Source organism: Gouania willdenowi, chromosome 16 (genome assembly GCF_900634775.1).
Source record: "Gouania willdenowi chromosome 16, fGouWil2.1, whole genome shotgun sequence".
In the NCBI taxonomy this organism is placed as follows: Eukaryota; Metazoa; Chordata; class Actinopteri; order Blenniiformes; family Gobiesocidae; genus Gouania; species Gouania willdenowi.
Window position 1 is genome coordinate 1,491,719 of NC_041059.1, and position 26,243 is coordinate 1,517,961.

General features: G+C 36.7%; 1 protein-coding gene across 2 annotated transcripts; it reads right to left on the reverse strand.

The window, feature by feature from the left end:
* Positions 1–949: 949 nt before the first annotated feature.
* On the reverse strand, positions 950–25,460 carry rgl2 (ral guanine nucleotide dissociation stimulator-like 2). 2 transcript variants are annotated; one of them, XM_028470986.1, is made up of 20 exons: positions 25,246–25,460; positions 23,786–23,957; positions 19,535–19,582; positions 19,370–19,453; positions 16,802–16,968; positions 16,666–16,722; positions 15,936–16,132; positions 15,742–15,851; positions 14,641–14,856; positions 12,691–12,794; positions 11,217–11,301; positions 10,117–10,176; positions 9,682–9,768; positions 9,554–9,586; positions 7,892–8,013; positions 7,740–7,826; positions 7,546–7,639; positions 3,901–4,125; positions 3,715–3,829; positions 950–3,394 (listed from the first exon to the last, which is right to left on the reverse strand). In XM_028470986.1, exons 2-20 carry the CDS (start codon positions 23,942–23,944, stop codon positions 3,213–3,215), a joined length of 2,232 nt encoding a protein of 743 aa, XP_028326787.1. In that variant the 5' UTR covers positions 23,945–23,957; positions 25,246–25,460; the 3' UTR covers positions 950–3,212. The 2 variants fall into 2 exon arrangements, with proteins under 2 accessions (XP_028326787.1, XP_028326788.1); XM_028470987.1 differs by lacking the exons at positions 23,786–23,957; positions 25,246–25,460 and adding an exon at positions 20,715–20,851.
* Positions 25,461–26,243: the final 783 nt, after the last annotated feature.

The following is a 26,243-nucleotide window of genomic DNA, read 5'->3' on the forward strand; positions in this document are numbered from 1 at the left end:
CATATAATTATATATTACTGGACAAAAATAGGCTTTGGGGCAGAAACTTGAATGTAAACAAAGACTTTTTATAAGCTAGCATGTCAGTTTTTCATTAGCTCGCTAGCTAGCTAGTTTTGGATTAGCTTGTAAGCCAGTTTGAGAAAAGCTAACCCAATTAAAACAGTCGTTCTTGTCCATTTAAATAAGAAGTGTTCCTTCATTTTAAATCCACTAAATTAAACTGAATATATTTACAATTTAAATTTTTTAAGCTAACAGGAAGTAAAAACCTATAGATATAAAAACTTCTGCTCTTGTAAATAATCAGGAAAACCATCAAATTAAATATTTTTCTTTTTTTTTTTTTTACATGAACCAATATTCAACACTTGCAGCATGTTATCATATTAAACAGCCTATTTATATTTATATTTTTTATCATTTTATCATTTAAAATTTTTTTTTTCATAATTATTTTTTTAATTCACAAACATTGCATTTTGCCAAAATTTACAAAATGGTTCTTTAAAGCAGTGTTAATTTTGACAGTACATTTTTATTTAGTTTTAGTCATAGTCTTTTGACTAAAATACAACTTGGTTTTAGTCCAAAGTTAGTCATCAGATTTCCTGATTTCCGTTATAAATTCTTGCTTTAGTCGACTAAACTGTCATTTTTGGTCATTTGTTGTAATTTTTATTTTAATTTAGTATATTTTTCTGTAATTTTGTGTCATGTATTTTTCTATGTTTTTGTGATCGTTCTCTTTATTTTCAGTCATTTGTTGTATTTTTATTCCAATTTTTATATAATTTTGTGCAGTTTTGGAGCCATTTATTGTATTTTTGTGGTCATTGTTATATTTTTTTGTTTTCATTTTGTATATTTTCTTGTCATTTTTATATAATGTTTGCAGTTTTGAAGCCATTTCTTGTATTTATGTGTGTTTTTGTGGTTGTTATCTTTATTTTTCTGTCATTTTTGGTCATTTGTTGTATTTTTTGTTTTCATTTTGTATATTTTCCTGTCATTTTTTGATGGCTTTCGTCCCACGTGAACATTATAGTTTAGTTTTTATTAGTTGACGTAAATATCAATATATTTAGATATAGTTTTTAATGAGTCATTCTCTAGTCATTGTCACTTTAAAGACGTAGTTGACGAACACTTTTAGGCAACATTTTTCATCATGAAGATGAATATTTGGTTCTCAGGAGGAGGATAAAGTCTCTGATGTAAACATGAGAACAGTCGGTAGAAGAAAAGGCACTAAAACAATCACTAGCAAAGCATCACCATGTCCTCTCTGAAGCTGCGGCGCCTCCACTGAAAGTTAGCCTCACAGGCATCCGTAGCACCACAGATCATCAGACGCACACTAAAGCAAACACACACACACACACGTTAACGCCACAAAACCAAAAATGAACTGCATTCAGGAAGTTTAGCTTATGCTCAAACCTTTTTAAACCTTTCAAAGTGCTTTCAGCTGCAAAAATAGCTTTTAGAGCCAAACGTTCACCAGTTGAACCTGGAACCGGTTCACAGTCAGATGCTGGGGGACGTGAGACAAGCCTGGGCGTTCTGATCGCCAACCTTTCAAAATAAAGCTCACTGCTTACAAGATCAACCTCCAGTTAAATTTAGGACAAATAAAAACGTTTAAACATTTGTTTTTTGACTAACTAAGCGTTTCAAAAATGCAACTTTTTCCACATTTTTAAATGATGGATTTTAACATTTCTACTAATTTCATGAGTTTTTAAACATTTTCTACGTTTATTCGAAAAATCGCAAACTTTCAATGTTTCAACCTCCTTCGTTTAATTTGAATAATCTAATCTATCACCAACTTTGACATTAGTCTCATTTTATTTGTTACGAAGAGTTTTGTTTGTGATTTCAATCGGTTTGAATCAATAATTGGTTCCAAATCAAGAATAGGTTCTGGATTGATCGAGAATATGAAGAATATTCATTGTTATTATTCCAAGCATTTAAATCTATTATTGATTTTATTTACTTTGTATTTATTGTATTTCAGTATTTTTAACTTGTTTTTTTTAAATTTTCTGTCTAAAATACTTAAACTGAATTGATGTTTAATTTCAGGCTCAAACTGCTCCATCTTTTCATCTTGTGAATTTTAAGATTGTAAGTCGTCTAAAATGTGACTATTTTCCTTTTTTGCTCATATTTGGGCTGGTTTTTGAGCCCTGAAGCCGTACTAGTTGTGAACCACAGTTCTTTTATTTACTGAGTCACGTTTTTCACTCATAACTCCAGCTCCAGGTGGAAGAATCCGTTCTCCTTTGATTAGCTCTAGCTGTCACTACATCAACGCTTCCTTTCTGGAATCTTTAAGGAAATCCTTCTCCGCGCTACGGTCGAGGCGCGCCGTAAAAAAGCAGTAGCAGGAAGTTACTTGGCAGTGATTCTTCAGCTCCGATCACTTTTCATTTCATTAAAAGCCCACGGGCCGATCACCATGACGACCCCGGTCCACATGATCAACATTCATGTAGGAATTACACATCTGAGCATTAATACAGGAAAGAACAAAGGGTTTCTGAGTTTTTGTATATTTTCCGGTCATTTTTAAGCAATATTGTGCAGTTTTGGAGCCATTTCTTGTATTTCTCTTTATTATCTTTATTTTTCTTTATTTTTTGTTTTAATTTTGTATATTTTCCTGCCATTTTTATGGCATTTTGTACAGTTTTGAAGCAAGTTCTTTCATTTCTATATGTTTTACTGTCATTCTCTTTTCTTCTGTGGTGTTTATATAATTTTGTGCAGTTTTGGAGCCACTATTTGTATTTCTATGTGTTTTTGTGGTCATTCTTTTCATTTTTCTGTCATTTAGTGTCATTTTTTGGTCATTTGTTGTATTTTAAACTTTGTATATTTTCCTTTAATGCACACAGCTTTTGACAGTAACGTCTCTCTCTTTAGATGGTGAGAAAAGTAAGGGTTGATGTGGAGATGAGAACCAATAAAGTCTTTTCATTTTAACATCTTATAATGGATGTAGCAAATTAAAGAGCCCTGTCAGTAGTTTATCCTGTGATCATCGATCAGTGATCAGTGATCAATGTGGAACCCTGATGGGATCAGATCCCTCGAGTTTGTCAGCGTCTGTGCGAGCGACGTCTGTATTCTAAACTGTGGGAGGAGGAAATACGCAGGTTGGACACGCCCCCTTGGTACCAGGAAGGCCGAAGGTCCAATCAAAACAGAGTCCGTACGAGTCTCCTCCCCTTGGCCTTGATGCGAGGGAACGTGGCGCTGGTCTCCGTGCTGATTGGCTGAGAGCCCAGCGGCGTACTTCCTCCTTTCTTCCTCAACAGGAAGTCGACGCTGGATGACGTCATGGCGTAGAAAACGTTTCCCGTCGCTGGGATGAGCAGCTCTGCAGCGTGAGGAACAAACATGGCTGCCGTGTCAGCGTTTAGACTGATGACCAAAGTGAACATTACAACATTTACTGTTTTCATTTGATGTGTTGTCCCTGTGGTTTTGTGTATACATTCTAGAGTGTGTTATTCATGTTGTTTTCTGTTGTTATTGTTTGTGTGTTTTTGTTGTTTGTTTTTTGTATTTTTATTGTTGTTTTGTGTAATTCTTTTTGTGGCTTTGTGTTTTGTTTTCATTTTGTGAGTTTTCTTGTCATTTGTGTGTTGTTCCTTGTGGTTTTGCATGTTTTTTCTATGACGCGTACTCCATGCTCACCTTTTCCTTCAGGCAGCAGTTGGACCAGCTCGTATCTGGAGGTGTGTTTGGGGTCCTGGTTGTGCTTCTCTAAGGCGGAGCTAATCACTGTGGGGGTTTTATCGTTGCTCGTGACCTGAGGAAGGACAGCAGTAATGATTGGACGATGAACATCATGTGCTCAGACCTAAAGAGTTCTGGGCTGACCAGGATGCTGCGGTACAGGTTCCCGTCGTGCAGGTCCATCCGTATCCTGATGATCCTCATGTCGGGTCCTGATCCCGGGGTGTTGTTCAGAGGGTTTGTTCCACAGGAGGCGGAGCGGCGGTGGGACTTCGACGGTGAGGATGGGGTCAATGTGGCGGGGGTGGATTCTGTGGTAGACGGTGACGTGTCCACGTCCAGACACGAGACGGACGGAGATCTCATGTGCTGCAGGAAAAAACGGAGGGAAAATGAAACGTTCCCTTCAGTAATTGAATAATCATCACTAGGAACTTAGATTTTATATGACTGAAGAAATCGGACGGACATGACGGAATCACTTCCTAAAATGGAAGCGACAATTTTGGTATTATTCTACAAACAAAAGCACACAAAATAACAAAAATACACAAGACGACTTGGTAAATTCAAAAAAACTAAAGCAAAAAACAAGCAAACAGCAAAAACACAAAATGACAACGAGATAAAACACAAAATGATAAGAAAACACAAGACAGTAACAAAAATAGACACAAAAGCACAGAGAATGCTTCATGTAAGAAACAGAATGATGTAGAAATGAACAGTGACACAGAACAAGCGCTCACACTTTATTCTGGTAAGCAGATGATGTCATGGTGTGTTTGGTGTTTAACCTGTGTGCTCCTCTTTGTTTGTTCTCTTTAGTTTCATGTTTTAACTCTTGTCTTTTTGTGCTTCCTAGTTTTCCTGTTTGTGACTCCTCCCCCCAGTGATGTCAGTAACGCCCTCCTGTTTGGCACTCAGGTGTGACCCGTTCCCAATCAAGCTTTAGAGCGTTTGTTCACACACTGACTATTTTCTGTCTCCTGCTCCACTTTTCCTCCCTCGGGTGTTTTTGGGTTTGTTTGTTTGATTATTAAACATAGAGTGGATCTTTGAACGCTAACGCCTGCTGCTGACTCCAAATCTTTCTGCGCTTGGATCCTTCATCACCACCTCCACCAGGCGTGACAGGTGGGCCGACCTTACGTAAATCACACATGATGATGCAGTAGCTAAATGACACAGACTAATATTAATGATAATAATAATATTAATGATGATTATTGACCCACATTTGTTTTATACCCACTGCTGCTGTTTCATTTGTTTCAATGAATTGGTTGATTTGAGGAAATCCTAACTGCATTATTCTGTTTAAATGTCTTACTCTTTAGTTGAGTATTGCATGAACTTTACATTCCCATAAATATATCAAAATAAAAACATAAACCTGTGCTACAGCAGGGCAGGTTCTGTTTCTTTCTTGGGGCAAAAAAAATAACACGTGCAATGTTTGAAACTCAGAATGTTTGGATGTAAAGAGCAATTAAATAAATCCAATCTTATAATCCAAAGCCAAAATAAACAATTTAAAACACAAACAGAACCGTCTTACTCCGTCATTTATCTCAACATCCGTGGGAACCGAATGTTCTCCCATTCTCCGCTTACGCCCCCGCCCTTTTTCCAGCCTCCCAGCCAATCAACACGCAGAACACATGTAAACAAAGACGAACATTGGCACATCAGTGACTCACATCAGGTCCAATCAGTGAGACTTGAGAGCTTTGCCAGTTTATCAGTGTGGGCGCGGCTGCTCAGAAGCCCCTCCCCCCTCTCCAGTCTAAACTGTCTTCCTCTCTCTCACTGTATTTTTAGATACAAAATTATATATGTATACATACAGTATAGCTTATTAATATTACAATAGGATGTAGATGATATATACATACATCAGGTATTATTAATACATGTAATATATGACAATGGATAATATTGTAAATAAAATAAATAATGAAATTAAAGGAAATCAGTGAAATAGAAATAATAATATTGAGAGTATTTCATATTCCACCCTGGTGGTTCCTAACAGCCAATCAGCATTCAGAATCTTGCACTGGGTTCTCTAACGATGACAAAACAAAGACGAACAGAGTTCTACTGTTTGACAGACCTGAAGCTTTTTGGTAAAGTTCACATATTTTGCATCTGAAATTAAAAAATGGAGAAAACAAACATCACAGCACAAACTGAAGATTCTTCTGATAAATTCTCTTGTTATGAGATCTCATCCAATAATGCACATGAGACTTCATTCCACCAGCTTGGGAGAAGAAGGACTGTCACAGTTTTAATGATCCTCAGACGTGTAAGACAGAGGAACCAGCTGATCTACATCAGTCTGCTGCTGCTCCAGAGGCTCATCATGGTCCAGACGTCACACTTAGGTGGGTAGAAGAGAAAACAAAGATGCTGAATCGGGGAAAAGAAATGGATTCCATCCTTCAGAAGAAGTGTCCGTCTTTCAATGGATCAGGCACAACAGGAACAGAAAAAAATGACCTAATGTTGGAACTAAAGGAAGAGGAAATGTCCTACCTCAAATTTTTACTAGATGAGTTTGAAACTGAATTAGACCAGAAAAGTAGCCAGTGGGAGGACAGCCTAGAACTTAATATGTGGGAGCTACGTGAGAAGGTCCAGGCTCAGAAGAAGCAGTTGGATGAAGAAAAGGCTGCTGTGTTGAACATTACTAACAAGCTTCAGAACAAGGAACAAATGTTTTTAAAGCAGAAAGCTGAGTATAACATCTACAACATGAATAGTGTTTTAAAACAGAACAAACGTACAATAGATGGACAACAAAAAACCATTTCACGTTTGGAGACCACTCTGATAATGGAGGAGGATGACTTAAAAACCAGGACAGACCAATGGAACCAACTGGTGGTGGAGAATGAAAAAGCTGTGAAAACAATCACAGAAATGGAAGCTGAAGCTGAATAATGAGAACCAGACCAAAGAAACGCTGGTCCAACTACAGACCACCCTGGATGAAGCAGAGAAAAGACGTGGAAATGGAAGAGGAGTGGTCCAACCACATCATTACTATGTCCAACATGAAGGCCACGCTCACGGAAACACAGGAAGCCTTCAACAAAGTGCAAGCCACAATTCAGGAGCAGGAGAAGAAGAACAAGGAGCAGAAGCAGGAGAATGAACAAAAGAAGGAGAAGGAGAAGCAGCTTCTAAAGACAATCCTTTAAAGAAATGGTTCAAAAACCTTTTCAGAACCAAAAGAACATGAGGATGGTGCTGCAGATGGATGATGTGAACAGTAACTGGTGTAACAACATGACAGTGATCCTTCAGCACTGATCTCCTCATCTGGAATCCTTTACTACCAACAACCAGAAATAAGCAATCGTAGTGTATGTGGACTTCTGGTAAAACGTCAACACAGCAGAAAGCCTCGCAATTTAAAATGAATCAGAGTCTACACAACTTCCCTCATGGATTTGCCTTTCCTACCTAAAGATTCAGCCCAACAACTCTACCCGTCTTTATTGGAGTCTCAGGAATCTGTGACATTGTTTGTGAACACAGGTAATTATCAAAGACCTTTTATTTCTCAACAATGACCGTGTTAGTGTTAGCCTCTGCTAAGCTAATTAGCTTCAACTACGCTTGCATAAATACAGCAGATGAAGGCACTATGTTGATTTTGTTATGTGTGTTTATCATTCTAGATGCTCTTAAGTAATAATAATAATATCAATTAAAAATAATAGTAATATCAACATTAATGATATCTATAATAATAATAATGATGGTTGTTTGTACCTTAGTGAGTTTAGAGAGCAGGTTGTTTACTGGGGACTGAAAGTCAAACATTCCGTCTCCATCATTGGCCAAACTGGACCGAGACGAGTTTAAACTGTAAATACAAACACAGTTAGTGTGTTTATAGCAGTAAACTGTTATTATATTATTGTTCATCATTATTAATGATGATCAGCTGATGTTTAATGACTCACTCTGGACATTCTGTGATGATGACGGTCGGGTTCAGGGTTCGTGGGCTCGGCTCCATCGGTGCTTCGATGTCATTGGACAATCGGTAACTGCAACACAATCGTAGGATCACAACATGTACGACGTGCATTTGTTGACGTGTGCACGTGCTGACCTCTGCTCCTCAGTGAGCGTGGGAACGCTGTGGTACCAGCGCATGAACGCCTCGTCTGTCAGGAAAACACAGTTTTTACAGGAAGACTGAAGGAGGCGGATCTGAGCGAGAACCTCAAACTCCTGTTGGACACACACACGTTCAACCATCATCATCATTAATTACAGTTGGAGAACGCCTCCAAAGAAACACGGCAATGTCGAGCGTGAACTCAGCTAAAATGTGACTTAACGTCAGATCTTTCCATGAAACTCACAGATGTTGTGCACAGCGACTGAAACTTGACTAGAAAACTTAGAAGAATCACAAAGACCAGAAATGAACAAAAACTGAATAAAAATCTTCTTCCAAGAGGTTAAAACTAGTGTAAATATGGTGACATGTGACCCCTAAACACCCCAAATTAGAGAAAAATATACTAAAGGACAACGAAAGACAGAAAAGGATTACAAAAACACAACAATAAAAGTACACAGAATAACAACAAGATAAAATAAATGTTAACAAAATAACTCCACACACACATCGACTAGAAATATACACAGAAATAACAGAAAAATATATAAAAAGAACAATAAAATACAGGAAAGGATTCCAAAAACACATGAAATGACAAAAGTACACAAAATGACAACAGGAATAAACAAAATGTTAACAAAAAGTGTAAAACTCCTGGGTTGGGGGGAGGAGGGTGAACAGACAGAAAAGGAGCAGTAGTTGTAATCAACCTTGTTAGTTTATTATTCATTTCTGTACATTCTAATTTCTTCTGGTATATTCTGTATTTTCTATATTGATATATTATTTCCACTCTGTAATGCTGCTGGAAATATAATTTCTCTAACGAAGCCTTCAATGGATTAATATAGTGTATCTAATATAATCTAAAACACATAAAATGACTACAAATACACACACAACACTACAAATTAACACAAAAATAAGTCAGAAATATACAAAACGACAACAAAAACAATAACACAAAACAGCAATACACAAATAGAGTCCAAACACACACAATAATAACAGAAAAATATACAGTACAACACGAGGTCAGTAGTCGTCTTTTGCTTGTCTGGTGATTGGACGCTGAGGACCAGGCTTTGTGTTTGTGTAATAACAGCATTTACAGTGGTCACTGTGTGAGGGTATGCTAATGTGTTCATTAGGGGATCCTATCAGGGGATCCATCTGTAAAGAACCCGTGAGATTTAGATAAAATAGGAAGTGGTTATTAAAATGATTGTTTTTATTAACAAAGGAAGGATTGATGTGTGATTACACACACACTGTCCTATGTAGGCCAGATACCATCATACACCATTTACCAAGGTCTCTACTCAGAGGCTCGGTCATTGTTATGCTTAGCGCTATCATTAGCAGCATACAAAACCCTGAGAACACAGAACAACTACACATTCATTAGGACACACACACACACACATGGAAACCTCTGAATCACAGACCAGTCTGTCTGACAATAAACCCTGTGTCCACATCTGACCTTTGACCCTTCAACATGACTCCGTCTAATTCCATTCAAAACCACCACAAGACGATAAGTGTACACAGAAATAACAGAAACATATATAAAAGAACAATAAAATACAGAAAATGATAATTCAGTGTCATATGATTCATCATCATTAATAATAAACTCACCCTCCGCCGTTTGTCAAAGTTAATGTATCCGTTCTGTGGAAGAAAAGTGACATCATGTGATTAAATTAGTGACATCATGTGATTAAACCAGTGACATCATGTGATGAGGTCATAGTGGAACCGCTCACATCCAGTCTGTCTTTAACGGCTGCGTCCAACATGGTGAGATCAGTGAGGAACATTCCTAGGTACGGAACGGTTCCCTGAGCCTGGGACTAGAGAGATCATCATCATCATCATCATCATCATCATCATCATCATCATCATCATCATCATCATCATCATCCATCATCCATCATCCATCATCCATCATCATCATCATCATCATCATCATCATCATCATCATCATCATCATCATCATCATTAATCATTAATCATTAATCATCATCATCATCATTAATCATTAATCATTAATCATTAATCATTAATCATTAATCATCATCATCAATCATCAATCAATCATCATCATCAATCAATCATCATCAGGGCCGGACCGTGGCATAGGCAAATGCTAGGGGCCCTCATGCTAACCTTAGCATTAGCACAGTGATGCTATCACTCACCTTGTTGTGGTACCTGTTGTTCACTCTGTTGTCCAGGTTGGCAAACTTTGACGTTCCCTCCTGTGGGAACAAAAACCAGGAAAACGTTTGACCCACAATTCACTCTGACAATTACACACAATTTAAAAATTTACACATTTTTTCCCTCATCAGACGTCATTACACTTAATTATTAGTGTCAGTTTTATATTTGTCTGTAGACGTGCACGCATCGTAAGCACGTGCTGAAATCACGTGAGATTACGTAGAACATTTGACTTGTTTGTGTTGTTTGTATGTGTTTGATGTTATATTGTACATGTTTGTCTAATTTTTTGTGTTTTTGTCATTTTTTTGCATAATTTTGGTGTTTGTGTTCTTGGTATCATTTAACATATTTTTCTCTGTTTGTTTGTTCCTGCAAATATTTACTAAACTTTTCTTTATTTTTGTGCCTTTTCTTTATTTTGTTGTTGTTTGTGTCCTCGGTAACATTTAACCATTTTTTTCTCTAACCATTCCCATTGTCGTAGTGTGTTTTTTCCTCTAATGTTGTATCATTTTGTGTTATTTGTGTGTTCTTGGCATCATTTAAAATATTTATTCTCATTTTGTGTACTTTTTGTTGCCCATTTGTGTATTCCCATAGTTGTTTGTGTGTTATTTTGTTGGTTTCCCTAATTTTATGTGTTTTTTCTTGTCGTTTGTTTTTGTCGTCTCCACTTTTCTGTTATTTTTGTCGTCATGTTGTGTTTTCCTGTCACTTTGTGTGCGTCCAGAATCTGCAGTGACGTACAAAATGACGGGTGTTGTGATAAATCTGGTGTCTATTCTCACTAATGATGAGTTTTTCCTCACATAACTACATTTATTGGTTTAAAATAAAGACTTAAAGCGTCATTTTCATTTGTTCTTCTCTATCGTGTTTTTAAAATGAACTTTCAAAATAAAAGGCATTACATTAAACCTAATAAAGAGTTTTAAACTGTCCTAAAGGAGTGATTTAGTGTTACTTTATCGTGTCTCTGCCTGCAAGGGTTTCATGTTGTGACATGAGTGGACTGAGAAACGTGCACTAAACAATAGTGCACGTTTCTCACTGAACCGGCTCCGTCTCTCACCTCCTTCAGCAGCTCACGACTCTGAGCGTAGTTGTCTTTGTCTGAGAAGATTTCAGAGAGCTCCTCGTATCTCCTCTGCGCCTCCCTGCAGAGTGTGTGAACATTGAGATATTAAAAATGAACACACAACAGTAAGAGTAGAGGCGTTACGCTGGCTACACACACACACAATATAAATATAATACTATATATATAGATGTATATAAACAAATGCGCAACAGGACTTCAAAAACAAACAATTACAACAAAAAAATACAAACAAACCAACTCCTAAACAAAAACAAAAAGACACAAAATGAAAACAGTTCCAAAAATACACAAAACAACAGTAATATTACAACATGAAAATAAAAAACAACTCTCAAAAGCCACAAGGCGACAATAAAATAACTCAAAAACACACAATAATATAAATACAGGAAATAAGTAAAACAACTAAAACATACATATTCAATTCTGACTGTTTCTGATACTTTTAAGACGTTTTTGTAACGTCACATACTTTAGAGATGCCATTTTACACAGGAGTTATGTATTTATTAAGGGGTTCAATAATTATGCACTCTACAATATACCATGTACAAAATGTTACTGTTCTTCAAATGACAAACATTGATTGACTGATACATAAACAACAAAAACACACAAATCAAGTCCAAAAATGCACAAAATAAAACAAAAAGGCTCAAAATTGTTCTCAAAAATACACAAAGTAAATCCTAAAACACATACAAAGACAGAAAAATACACCAAGATGACAAGAAAACACACAAAATAATAGAAATACAGGAAACAAGTTCAAAAACAGACAAAACTCAAACTAAAACATACGTAAACGACAACTAAAATACACAAATCAACTCCAAAAATACAAAATAAAACAAAAGGGCTCAAAATTATTCTAAAAAAACACACAATAACTCTTAAAACACATAAAAAGACAGAAAAATACAACAAATGATGACAAAATACACAAAAAACAACTCCAAAAGCACACACAATAAAATAAAAAAGGCTCAAAATGATTCTAAAAACACAAACTCCCAAAGCACATAAAAATACAGAAAAACACAATGTTTCCTTCTTTATAGTTTCCTGTTAATGCTCTGATTGGTCGTTATTATTCTAATGCTGACGCTAATGTTGATCATGTGACCCTCAGATCAAGTACAGTCACAAGTTTATGGCTCCGCCCCCTGTGATAAAAGTTGTCTGGTATAGCTACTCTAACGGGGTCTAACAAAGTGATTCCATCCAATCAGCATCCTACATTTATTAGCCCCGCCCCTTCATCATGTGTTGGAAACCTAAAGTGCTGCTGCAAGAAATGATGGATTTAGCTTCTAGTTGGTGTCGCTCTAGGCACATGGTTGGGTTTCAATGGGATGAAAGAGAGGGTGGGGGGGAGGGGTTAGATGTGTGTGTGTGTGTGTGGAGGGGGGGGTGGAACAGCCTGTAATCTGTGAGAACAGACCTGTCTGTTTCCTGCCACGCCCTCCTCAGTCTGTGGATGGAGTTACTCTGTAGAGCTGAAACTATAGCGTAGAGAGACGAGAAGTTCTTCCTGCCACGGCACTCCTGTTACACACACACGTATATATACACACACACACACGTATATACACACACACGTATATACACACACATGTATACACATACACACGTATATACACACACACACGTATATACACACACACACGTATATACACACACACACGTATATATACACACACACACGTATATACACACACACACGTATATATACACACACACGTATATACACACACACGTATATATACACACACACACGTATATACACACACACGTATATATACACACACACACGTATATACACACACACACGTATATATACACACACACACGTATATATACACACACGTATATATACACACACACACGTATATACACACACATGTATACACACACACACGTATATACACACACACACGTATATACACACACACACGTGTATATACACACACATGTATACACACACACGTATATACACACACACGTATATACACACACACGTATATGTACACACACACACGTATATACACACACATGTATACACACACACGTATATACACACACACGTATATACACACACATGTATACACACACACACGTATATACACACACATGTATACACACACACACGTATATACACACACACACGTATATACACACACACACGTGTATATACACACACACACGTATATACACACACACGTATATACACACACACGTATATGTACACACACACACGTATATACACACACATGTATACACACACACGTATATACACACACACGTATATACACACACATGTATACACACACACACGTATATACACACACATGTATACACACACACACACGAATACATACGTATTTACACACACACATATATATACACACACACACACACACACAGTTGTTCAGTTACAGCTCCACTCTAACCTGCTGACTCATGCTTGCCGTCGCTAACAAGACGTGAACACGAGACCACATGAGGCACTGAGCCAAGTGTGTGTGTGTGTGTGTGTGTGTGTGTGGCTTTCACATAATACATGTTTTCTGCAGCTTTTCAAACATTCGTTTTAACACAAAACACTGAAATTTGAGTCAAATCTGTATTTGTGAATCTATGCTCGTGTTTTTTTGGGGAAATAAGAAAACAAATTGTGAAAGAGGAATTGTAGAACATTTGTGAAACACTTATATTTTTATTTCATTTATACAATTATAGATTTTTTTTTCTAAAGACCTGGAGGACATTGTGGAAAAAACGGTCAATAAAATTTTAGGAAAAATTGTAGAAAAATGTTAGAAATTAAAAAAAAAAAATATTAAAATATTTAAGAAAAGTTTTTGGAATATTGATGAACTATGGAAATTAAAAACATGTAAAACAACTGACATGCATTTAATTTTATAAATATTAATGTAGGATTATTGAAAAATGAAAAATGGCCAAAAAAAAGGAAAAAATTCTAAAAACTAATTGTAGGAAAATAGGGTGAATTTGAAAGAAAAAAAAAAACCTGAAAAAAATTGTGGGAAAGTTTATTTATTTTTATTAAATGTGCAAAACCAGTCCACAAAAAAATGGAAAATTAATTGTAAAAAATGTGTTAAAAGTAATAAATAAATAAATTATCCAAAAAAAATGTAATTTTTTTTTTAATTCTAAAAAAATAAAAATGTAGGAAAGTAAATTGAACATTATTATAAAAACTGTGGGTAAAAAGAACTGTGGGGAAGTGTTTAATTTATTGTTAAAGGTGCTAAATCAGAAAAATGGTTTGGATTATTGGATAACCTTTAAATGTGTGTGTGTGAGTGGAGAATGGGATTAAATATGCAGTATTATTTACAGTATCAGATAACGGGTGACTGACCTCTGCCACTCTGATCCATTTCTCCAGCAGTCTGGCTCTCTGCTGGCTGCTCATCGTCCTGGACCACAGACACGAGGCCAGGACGGCGTTGGCCAGTCTGTTGAACTGACGGATGGTGGCCCTGACGGACCAACACATGCCCTCCCTCCCCTTCTTATCCCTCTGAGACCACAGAGAGCCCAGGCAATGGTAGGGCACCAGACGCACAAACAGCTCCTGAAACACACACAATATACACACACCTGGTACAGACAAACGCACACAAAAACCAAACACGTTTTGCTACTTTTACAGTTTACCTACAAAAAAAACGGACTTCATTTTCTGAACAGGAAAAAGCGATTCCGTTTGTAATTAAAATTGCACAAAAAAAATAAAATTCAATAATATTAATGTAGGATAATTAAACAATTGATAGAAAAAGTTCTAAATTTTTGTAATTAAATTTTTTTTAAAACAAATTGTAGAAAAATAAGTTTTTTTTTAAACTGTGGAAAACCAGTGCACAAAATTAGTTGTTCAAAAATTGTGACAAAATTTTAGAAAAGTTGTAGGAATTTTAATAAATAACTGACATGCGATTAATTAGAATTGTAAAAAAAAAAAAATCACATATCAATTAATAAAAGAAATTTGTATAAATGTCAATATTAGCTTCAAAGTGGCAGAAAAAAGTAAAAACAATAAATTTAAATAATTGGCATGACAAATCATGAATATGGTTAAATTGGCAAAAATAAGCATGAAATATGGTGAAAAGAGGTTAAAAGTGACAAATGTCTGGAAAGTGGAAAAAATGTGCAGAAAAGACATTAAAATGTGATGTAGAAGTGTCAGAAATGGGAGAAATGGAGCAAAAATACATTAAAAGGAGCAAAAATATGGAAAGAAAAAGTGATGAAAATAGGTTAAAATATGGTGAGTTTGGTAGAAAAACAGGCAAAAATGAGCTCAAATTGTTCAAAAACATTATATTCTTAGCTTTTTGAAGGCATCTGGAGACCCCCCTACCCCCCCAGTGCCTTGTGATCCTTATGTTGAGAACCTCTGGTCCATGTACTCCACCTCCCACAATGCACTGCAGACGTTGTTCCTACTCACCGTCTCTATCTTGGTGAGCTGTTCTGCTACCAGCGCCGACTGGAACCTCAGGATGTTGGTAGGCTCAAAGTGGGCGGAGTCAGAAGGAGGAAAGTGTGAACTAGTGTGACCTGTAGAGAGATGGAGGAGGAAGAGGGTTACCATGACAACGCCCATACATACAGTAGGTCTGTTTGATTCCCTGTCTCACTTACCTCTGTGGCTGTCTGGCAGCAGTGACCTCTCACTCAGCTCCTCAGCAATACGGAGGATTCGAGCTCGCAGGTCGACACCGGACGATGAGTCGGTGGGAAGGAGGGGGGCCAGACGTAGCAGTGGGGACGGATCCCTCAGGGTCTTAAAGTCCTCAGGGTACTCAGAGAGCCAGGTGCTAAACACGGTGCACACGGCCCTGAAGGGGAGGCGGGGCTTAGTAAGGACCAGCTTTGTGATTGGTCAGAGTTCAGGTGAAGGGGCGGGGCTTGTGTCACCACACGCCCCATCCGACAACACATTGGCCGACCCACATCCTGAACATGAACCGTGTGACGTTCACCGACACTGTGAACGTCACATAAATAAACCTCAAGAAATCCAAATAAATAAATAAATTAACCTCCACAATCTAAATAAATAAACAAACGAATAAATAAGCTCAAATGCTACAAAGCTAGATAATTAAATCCTGGATTTATTATAGGCCCTAAACCTCCACCAATAAATACATAAATAAATAAACCTCCTTCAAGCTCCAGCTCTGCTCTTTTCCAGATATTGATCAGTTTTATGATCATTGATCCTGATCATGTTATAAATAAATAAATAAATAAATAAATAAATAAATAAATAAATAAATAAATAAATAAATAAACAAACCCAGGTTAAAATATGAGCTGATTTTTACATTTTAAATCTAAAGCACACGTTGGGAGGAGGAAAACTGACTTGTTGAAGGACCTCCGTAGATGGCTCCTCTCTCCGTCTCCTGGTGGATTCTCCAACCTGTGAAAGTACACACACACACACACACACACGTGATGAAATGAAATAAACATAAAGCATCAGGTGACGCGTGTCCCACCTGTCTGTGAGAATGTCCAGCACTCTCTCTGTGCATGTGAACGAGCGATAGGTGGTGAGGAAGATGGTGACGAAGGACGAGTCCCCCATGGAGAAGGAGTGGAGGAGGTGGAGAACCAGCTTCTCCTCAGTTCCTGCTTTCACACACTGGGAACGCGTCACTGCTGACTGGAAACAGGAAGGATCACAATATAACACACTCACCACTAAAACCATTACACCCTGTTTCACACACTGGGAACGACTCAATGCTGACCAGTGTTGGAAGTAACGCGTTACAAAAGTAACAACATTATAACCGTTAAAAAACTCAGTAATGCAACGTATTTTAACCTGAGATGTGAAAAACAGCAGCATTAAGTTGAAGAAACATCTGGACCGGTGCCACGGTAACACCAAGGTGACAGAGAAACAGAGGATGAACGTGTGAAAAAAAGTCAGACAAAGCAGCAGAAATGAAGTTTATCTTGGTCTGACGTGTAGAAGTGAGGAGATGATGATGTGGTGGAGGATAGAAAGCCTCTGTCAGCAGTGGAATCACCACCAACACCAGCTAACGTTGTCATGGAGAGTGATAGCATAACATAGTCATACAGTATGGTCACTGGGTCATGTGACTGTCTAACGTGTTATTACTACAAACAGAGACACAAACTGACATCATAAAGATCAGATTCCTGCTCTTAAATGTTCACTGTAGAGGTTTTAGGTTTAGAAGTGGTTTGTTTTTATAGACATTCACAGTAGAAATGGCGCTAGCTAGCAGCTAACAACAATAACAGAGCTAACCGTATATCGACGGCAGCTAAAAATGATACATTTCCCTGGATTGTTTTTGCGTTTAGTTATTGTTTGTATTTAGAGACTTAATGACTGCTTTGTATTGAGCGCTCATAGAAAATAGTGTTACAGTTTTACTGGTCACCATGTTAGCAGCAGTAAAAAACAGATATTGTAAATGAACATGCGACATTTAAAAGGTGACCAATCCCAGTGCACGCCAGCTTTGTGCTGTGAACTTTCATTAAAAGAATAGAAAGAAAAAGAAAGAGATTGTGTGTCTTGTCATGTCATAAGTCTATATAATACATTCTAGTTGTTTCTAGCTCTATGTGTTTCATATGAATAAGTCTAGACTTTAAATATTTACCATATCTTTATCATAACTTACCAGACTTTAACTTTGTCAGCTTTTGTGATTACTTATTGTATTGCACCATGAGACGTCACTGTGTATATTATATATAGTTATTAGTCATTATCATATACCACATCACCCTCCACTGGATACTGTATATAATCAGCTGCAATAAACTATATTTTAGCATTTTAGAATGTTAGCACACATGCTAGTCATACTTCTGTGGTTATTTTGGTGAAAGTAACTCAAAAGATTAAGATTAAGATTAAAGATTAAGATTAAGATTAAAGATTAAGATTAAGATTAAGATTAAGATTAAATCGGGCTTTCGCCTTTAATTGGCCATGTAATGTTAGTACATTATTGGAATTTGTCTTCTGCACTTAACCCATCCCTGAGGAGCAGTCGGCAGCCATTTTGCGGCGCCTGGGGAGCAGTTCGGGGTTAAGGGACTTGCTCAACATCCCACAGTGACGGCCCCGGTGAGGCTTGAACCGGCAACCCTCCGATTACAGTAACTTGCCCAACACTGCTGCTGACTGATGGAAGGATCACAATATAACACACTCACTACTTTAACCATTACACCCTGTTTCACAGCCGAGGCCCATGTGTTGGTTTGGCTCGTATCTCATTACGTTTTGTGTCATTTTAGTCGTTCAGCGAGTAATTCTGTACATTTTGGTTGTTATTGTGTGTTTTTAGAGTCATTTTCGTGTTCTTTTGTTGTCATTCTGTGTATTTTTGCTCTTGTTTTGTGTATTCTTGCTGTCATTTTGTGTCTTTCTGTGTTTTTTGTGGTCATTCTGTTGATTTTTTTCTATCATTTTGTGCGTTTTAAGATAAAATATCCTTTATTCGTCCCACAAAGGGGAAATTTGCACAGTTTCAGCAGTAGATAAATATACTGTATATACATGGGCCTGTACATAGTACAAATAGAGTGAAAAACACAAATTACACAAAAAGCTTTAGGTTTTTGTGTTGTCATTCAGCTTTTTCTATCATTCTGTGTGTCTTTGAGTCATTCTGTGTATTTTTGCTGGCAGTTTGTGTGTCTTTGAGTCAATTTTGTGGGTTTTTTGTAGTTATTCTACATATCTTTACTGTTGTTTAGTGTATCTCTATATTCTGTGATTCTGTGTGTTTTTGAGTAATTTTTGTTCTTTTGTTGTCATTCTGTGTATTTTTCTGTCCTTTTGTGCATTTTTGAGTAATTTCTGTGAGTGTGTGTGTGTGTGTGTGTGTGTGTGTGCGTGTGTGTGTGTGTGCGTGTGTGTGTGTGTGTGTGAGCGTGTGTGTGTACGTGTGTGTGTGTGTGTGTGTGAGCGTGTGTGTGTGTGTGTGTGTGTGTGTGTGTGTGTGTGTGTGTGTGTGTGTGTGTGTGCGTGCGTGCGTGCGTGCGTGCGTGTGTGTAGTTGAACTCACCCTGGGACCGTTGGGCGCTCCGTGCTGCTGTTTGACTACGATGGTGTAAATCACTCCGTCCTCCTCCTCCTCCACCACCGTGGACTGTGGAACACACACAGGATCATCTGATTATCAGCTCAGTTCCACACGCTGATGAACAGGAAGAACATGCAAGCTCCTCACCAAATCCAGGGGACAGTACCAGGTGGTCTTCATGGGCGACGGCTCAGCCTGAGTAAGAAACACACACACGTTATGTTAGTGTGAGAAAAGCCTGTAGCTCTGTTATTACCCAGGAGCCTTTGTGTCATACAACAAGTCAAATCCAGCCAAAAACAGAAAACACACCAGATATACTTTAATTACACTTTAATTATCGTTTATAGGGACACACAGAGCTAACGACTCAAACAGGAAGTAGAAAGATACGTGCATTCAAACATGTTAATTCTCTTTGAAATAAAATTATTTGCATTTTAGTTTTGGACCATGTGTTGTTTTGGTCATTTTATGTGTTTTTGTATCGTGTATTTATGGTCTTCTGAGGGTTTTTAGGGACATTTTGGGTGTTTATTTTGTTGTTTTGTGTGTTTTAATTGTGGTCATTTTGTGTCGACTGCTGTGTTTTAGTGTTTTTCTGTGTTTTTGTTGTATTTATTGTGTATTTCTGCTCTTAGGTTTTTAGGGTCATTTTGTTTGTTTAAGTGGTCATTTTGCATCGATTGCTGTGTTTTAGAGGTTGTTTTCTGTTTTTCTGTGTTTTTGTGCTCGTTCAATGTATTTTTGTGTCGTTTTATGTGTATTTCTGGTCGTTTGTGTGTTTTTGTGGTCATTCTATTTTTTTTTGTTATTTTGTGTGTTTTTGTGAGTGTTTTATGTTTTTGTAGTCGTTTTGTGTCATTTTGTGTGTTTAAATGGTCGTTTTATGTGTTTTTATGCTTGTTATGCGTGTCTTTGTAGTCGTTTTGTGTGTTTTTCTGGTTGTTTTGTTGTCATATATTCCTTCCAAATGTTAGCATTAATAATAAACTTTAAAGTTCACTCAAACAAAAGGAGCACATTGATTAAAGTGAAAACATTCATTTCTAAAGCCATTATTAAATCACTGGATGATAAATTGATGTTCTAACTTCTGCGACATCACATCTGAAAGAACAAGCTGTTAAAGTAATCTGATTACAACATGGAGCAGTTAAAGGTCAATACTGAGGAACAAAACGAAGCAGAAGTTTTGAATATTGTGATGCTTTCTATTCCCAAACCCTGTCCTCAAAAACACACGAGCTCACAGAGCGACAGCTTTAACCTGATGAACACTGAGCAACACACACCACCAACACGTCAACACGCTGGTCGGCTTCACCTGAGCAGGTCCCGACAGGCAGCAGTCCTGCAGCTTCTCAAAGGTCCTGAAAGGAATGTGTGGAACACAGAAAGAACACTGGATCGATCCTCTGCTCCGTGTTCTGGACTTTCTGCTGCTGCCGTTGGCCCCGCCTCTTTTATTGTGTGCGTAAAGTTCACAAAGACACACCTGAAGGAGCAGGTTAGCACTTAGCCCCTCCCCCTCTGACTGTGTGTGTGTGTGTGTAACGCTTCCACAGACAGGAAAACACACACACACTCACACACACACACACACACACACACACAAAACCCTGGAGCTATTTCCAGAACAATACGGCCTTTATTTGGACCTGCAACCCCCTCTCCATGACCTTCCCATGATGCAATGGGCCACACTGTGTATCCCAGTGGTCGACAACTACATTTTATGTACCTCGAACATTTTAAATATGCTTTAAAAAATAAATAAATATATATATATATAGACTTTTTTAAAATTTAAAATAATGTAAAAATACTTTATAAACACAGTTGAACGGATTTAATTAAATTCATTACACTTTTATACAATTAATTATTCAATTGATTATTTTCATTTGGTTATAAAAACCCAAATAATTTAATTAATTAAAAATATAATTCATTATATTAATAAATAATAATAATAATAATAATAATAATAATAATGTGAATATGAATAAATACAAATATTAATAATACATATCAATATTAATAAATACAAATAATAATAAACAAATAAACCAATAAATTAATGAATAAATAAAAAATTATTCATGAATAAACTAATACATAAATTAATAAGTGGATAAATGAATGAATAAATAATAAAAAAAATAATTTAAAAAATGAACAAATAATTAAACAAAAACGGAAAAATAAATGAAAAAAATTAAAACAAATAAACTTATGTGGAAAAAATTGTTAAAAATATATTGTTAGTTTTTTGAAGGCATCTGGCGACCCCCCTCCCTGCCCCCTAGGTTGAGAACCCCTGCTATAGAGTATCAACAAGAGTCAGCAGCAGAGAAAACCCAGCTTTGATGTGAATGTTTTGAAAGATAAAAGGCAGCGAGGGACGCCCTCATCAAAGCAGAGATAAAGAAGGAACAGGAATCAGATCAGCTCGAGTGTAATTAAAACTAACGACTAACGATGGAGTCGCAGCTTCACGTCCTGCTTCCTGCGTTTGTCTCCACTGGTGTTTGTTCACTTCCTGTTTGTTCACTTCCTGCTCTGAGCTAAAGATGGGATTTGACCTCATGGAGAATCGTCCCTGTTTAAAAACAGTGTTTACGATTGTCCCTAAACACATACTGTATGTAGAATGATCACTGCGCTTATCTTCAGCTGATCTGAGCTCGTAAACACACACACACACACACACTTTACAGCACAAGCTCTTCTTATTCTAACAGGAATTCATCCAAACCGTGAATTATCCTTTCTGTTCCTTTTTCTATTTTTATCTCTAAATGACCACATTTGATGTTTGTGTGTTTTGGTGGTTGTCTTGTGTAGTTTTGCTTTGGTTTTGTGTGTTTTTGGAGTCATTTTGTGTATTTTTATTGTTGTTTAGTGTGTATTTGGAATCATTTTGAGCATTTTATTTTCATTTAATGTGTTTTTATTGTTTTTGGAGGCCTTTTGTATGTTTTTACTGTTTTTTGGGGTGTATTCTGAGTAATTTTGTGGATTTTCTATTCATTTCATGTGTTGTTGGAGTCCTCTTGTGTATTTTGTTATAATTTTGTGTATTTTTATTGTTGCTTCCTGTATATTCTAAGTCATTTTGAGTATTTTAATTTCAACCTTTTGTGGATTTTTGGAGAAATGTGGATTTTATTTTCATTTAATCTGTTTTTTTAGTCACTTCTGTTGTTGTTTTGTGTGTTTATGCTGTGGTTTTTGTACATTTTTCTGTCATTCGATGCATTTTCGCCACTTCTGTGTGTTTTCTATGTTTTTCTTGTGTCTTTTTTATGTCATTTTGTGTATTTTTGTTGTCTTTATGTGTATTTTTCTGTCATTTCGAAATTCATTAGGTTACATACTTTTAGCATGTTAAGAACATTGATGCATTTTATTCTTGTGTGAGCAGAGAAACTAAATGGGAGGGACTTTATGTGTATCTGTATCTGTATTACTGTCTCTGATTTCATGTGTTGGGTTTCAGTGCACGGAGCGTCATCGGACACGTCTCCCAGGGACAGCAGGTGGACACATGCATTATTTATTATTATTTAGCAGCACCTCGGAGGGAAAGCCCCAGACTTTTTTTTAGCTGTGAGTAAAGCTGGAGGTTCAGTGTGAAGATGAACTGAGTCATGAGGAAGTCATGTGGGTCAGTGAGAGGGTGGAGCTCAGAGGAAACCATGTGTTTGGTTTAGAAACGACAAAGTCAACTATTCAGCGACTGCTCCACAGATCACAAACAGCTGGAACAACCAATGGATCGCAATAACAGAAAAATACACTAAATGACAACAACAAAACACGTGTAAAATTACAGAAAAACATACAAAATGACAACAAAAATCCTCAAAACAATAACACATAAAACAAAATGCACAAAATGACAACAAAAATGGAAAAAAAATACTCCAGGAATTTACAAAATTACAGAAAAATAGAAAACAAATGACAAATAAAAAAAATATGCAAAACAAACAGAAAAATAGAAAATGATAAAAACACACAAAATGACTCCAATAAACACACCAAACAACAACAAAAATAAACAAAACATCATCCACATCATCGCAGTGATGGAGGCACAACAACATATTTTTAAATAAAACAGCAAGAAATGTAAATGTATGATAGAAATATATATATAATTTGTTCTAAACAGTGTTTATTTAAAAGATCAGTGTGTTTTGTCTTTAGAGTCCACTCCAGCAGACTTTTATTTTGACATCAGAGACAGTTAATGAATGTTTGGAGAGACGTCTGTCAGTAACCAATCACAGGTCACTTCCTGTTCTTTGATAAACATGATGAAATATGATCAATTGATGATCAATAACTCTCCATGTTTGATTGTGAAGGCATCATAAAAACACTCACATGTGACGTCTCAGTCTCATCCCCTCCTCCTCTCCTCCCTGATTGGCTGCTGGGCGTTCCTCCATCAGGCGCCAGAGGCCGGTAGCCAATCAGAGGTGCGTAGTTAGACTCCGCCCCCGGTAGGTCATAAGCACCTGTTCGTAGGTGACGGGGGAGCATGGTGAGGTGTCAGCTGGAAGAGACAAGCAGCACAAATTAAAAGACTCACCTACAAACATGGACAATCATTATCATTATAATAATAATTATAATAATAACTATAATTATAATAATAATAAAAAAAATTATTATTATTGTTATTATTATTATTTTATAATAATAATAATAATAATTATTATTATTATTATTATTATAAACTAATAATAAGAATAATAAAAATGATAATAATAATAATTATTATCATAATAATAATAATAATAATTATTATTATATAGTGGTTAAGGACGCTGGGCTTGTAATCGGAGGGTTGGCGGTTCAAGTCTCACCTGTGCCATCACTGTGGGATGTTGAGCAAGCAAAAAGGCTGCCCACTGCTCCTCAGGGAGGGTTAAATGCAGAGGACAAATTCCATTCATGTAATAACATTACAAGGCCAATTAAAAGCGAAAGCCCCGATTTAATTTAATTAATACTAATATTATTAGGTCATTTGCTATTGCTAGGTTAAGTTGATGCTAGTTTATTGCTATTGCTAGGTTAATGTTATTGCTAGGCTAATGCTAATGCTAGGTTAAAAATATGACTAGGTTATGGCTGTTGCTAAGTCAATGCTATTACATAGCATTATATTTCAACTTTATTCTCAACTATGTATTATTCATTTTTTATTTATAATTGTTTTATTATTGACAGTAATACTTTTTCAACCCAAATGTGTGAATCAGCTCATTTTAATTCTGTTCTCATAACTCGACACTATTGAGTCTCTGCCATTAGTGAGTCTTTGGGTCAGTGAGTCATTAGGTCAGTGAGTTAATGAGTCAGTGAGTCATTAAGTCAGTGAATCAATGAGTCATTAAGTCAGTGAGTTAATGAGTCAGTGAGTCATAAAGTCAATGAATCAATGAGTCATTAAGTCAGTGAGTTAATGAGTCAGTGAGTCATTAAGTCAGTGAATCAATGAGTCATTAAGTCAGTGAGTTAATGAGTCAGTGAGTCATAAAGTCAATGAATCAATGAGTCATTAGGTCAGTGAGTTAATGAGTCAGTGAGTCATTAAGTCAGTGAATCAATGAGTCACTAAGTCAGTGAGTGAATGAGTCAATACGTCAGTGAACAGTGTGTGCTCTGAGCTGCACTGAAAGCTAAAGTAAACACACTGAGGTGTAACTAGGTAACACACAGTCACACCCTGCACTGCGCGTGCGTGTGTGTGTGAAACTTTGTGCGCTCGCGCTAAATGATGAGGAGCGTCGCTTCCTCGTGCAGCGGAATAAATAAAAAAAAAAGGCGGAACTCACCGTCGGGATGAAACGGTAGATCTCCCCCGGGGTTCACGGACCTTCGGACGGACACGGGCGGGCCCATCTGCACCCCCCGCCGGCCTCCGCTCCGCTATCAGCTCCCAGCGACCCCTCCACGGCCCAGGAACCAGGATCAGGGCTGCTGATAGCGGCTGTGACGCCCCTCCTCCCCCTGTGCGTGCGTGTGTGCGTGCGCAGTTCCTGTGCGCTCAGCTCTGTGGAAACACATCCGTGTGTGTGTGATTCCCAACCAGAGGGGCGCGTCCCCATACAGTACTCGTGTCACTCATGATTTAAAAATAAATGAAACTGCAGAAAAAGAGGGGAATTCGAGAGGAAAGTGACGTCATAAAAACATCTTTTTAAAAAAACTATTTTTTTGCTGCTTTGAAAGTGAACAAATACAAAAAATTACAACACAAATACCAAAAGATTACTGCAAAAATAAGGAAATAACTCCAAAAAGCATGTAAAATTACAGAAAAATACACAAAATTACAGAAATAGTGGGTATAAAATGTATTGGTTTTGCACTTAAATAACGTTTTTTTTTTTTTTGGTTTTTTTGTTTACTGCTCTAGAATATTTGATTATTGCACATTTTAACAAGGATAACAAAAACACACAAAAAAGTACACCAGAAATTTATAAAATAACAGAAAAATAATATACAAAATTACACAAAAATACTCAAAAAGATGACAAAAAACACAAAACACAAAAAATGTGTTCAAAAAACAAAAAATCACAGGAAAAAAAACACAAAATGACAACAAAAAATATATAAAATTACAGAAAACTATACAAAGTGAATAGTAATTTAAACCTATGATATAAAGATGTACAGAACTATAAATAACTTTATTATACTGTTATAAAATATGTGATTATTGCACATTTCAAGTTATTTTTATGAGTTTTGAAGACGAACTGCTGGGATTTTTTATATTTTTACATTGAGGTGACATTTTTCTACCCAAAAAGTTTGAGAATCA

What these genes read in the sequence shown, in the direction of transcription:
- rgl2 (XM_028470986.1), bottom strand. Translation starts at nt 23,944, where the DNA reads ATGCTCCCCCGTCACCTACGAACAGGTGCTTATGACCTACCGGGGGCG. An exon ending in GGTACTGTCCCCTGGATTTG is followed by an intron (nt 19,454 to 19,534) that starts GTGAGGAGCTTG and finishes TGTGTTCCACAG; the next exon opens with TCCACGGTGGTGGAGGAGGA. An exon ending in CCGTTAAAGACAGACTGGAT is followed by an intron (nt 9,587 to 9,681) that starts GTGAGCGGTTCC and finishes TTTCTTCCACAG; the next exon opens with AACGGATACATTAACTTTGA.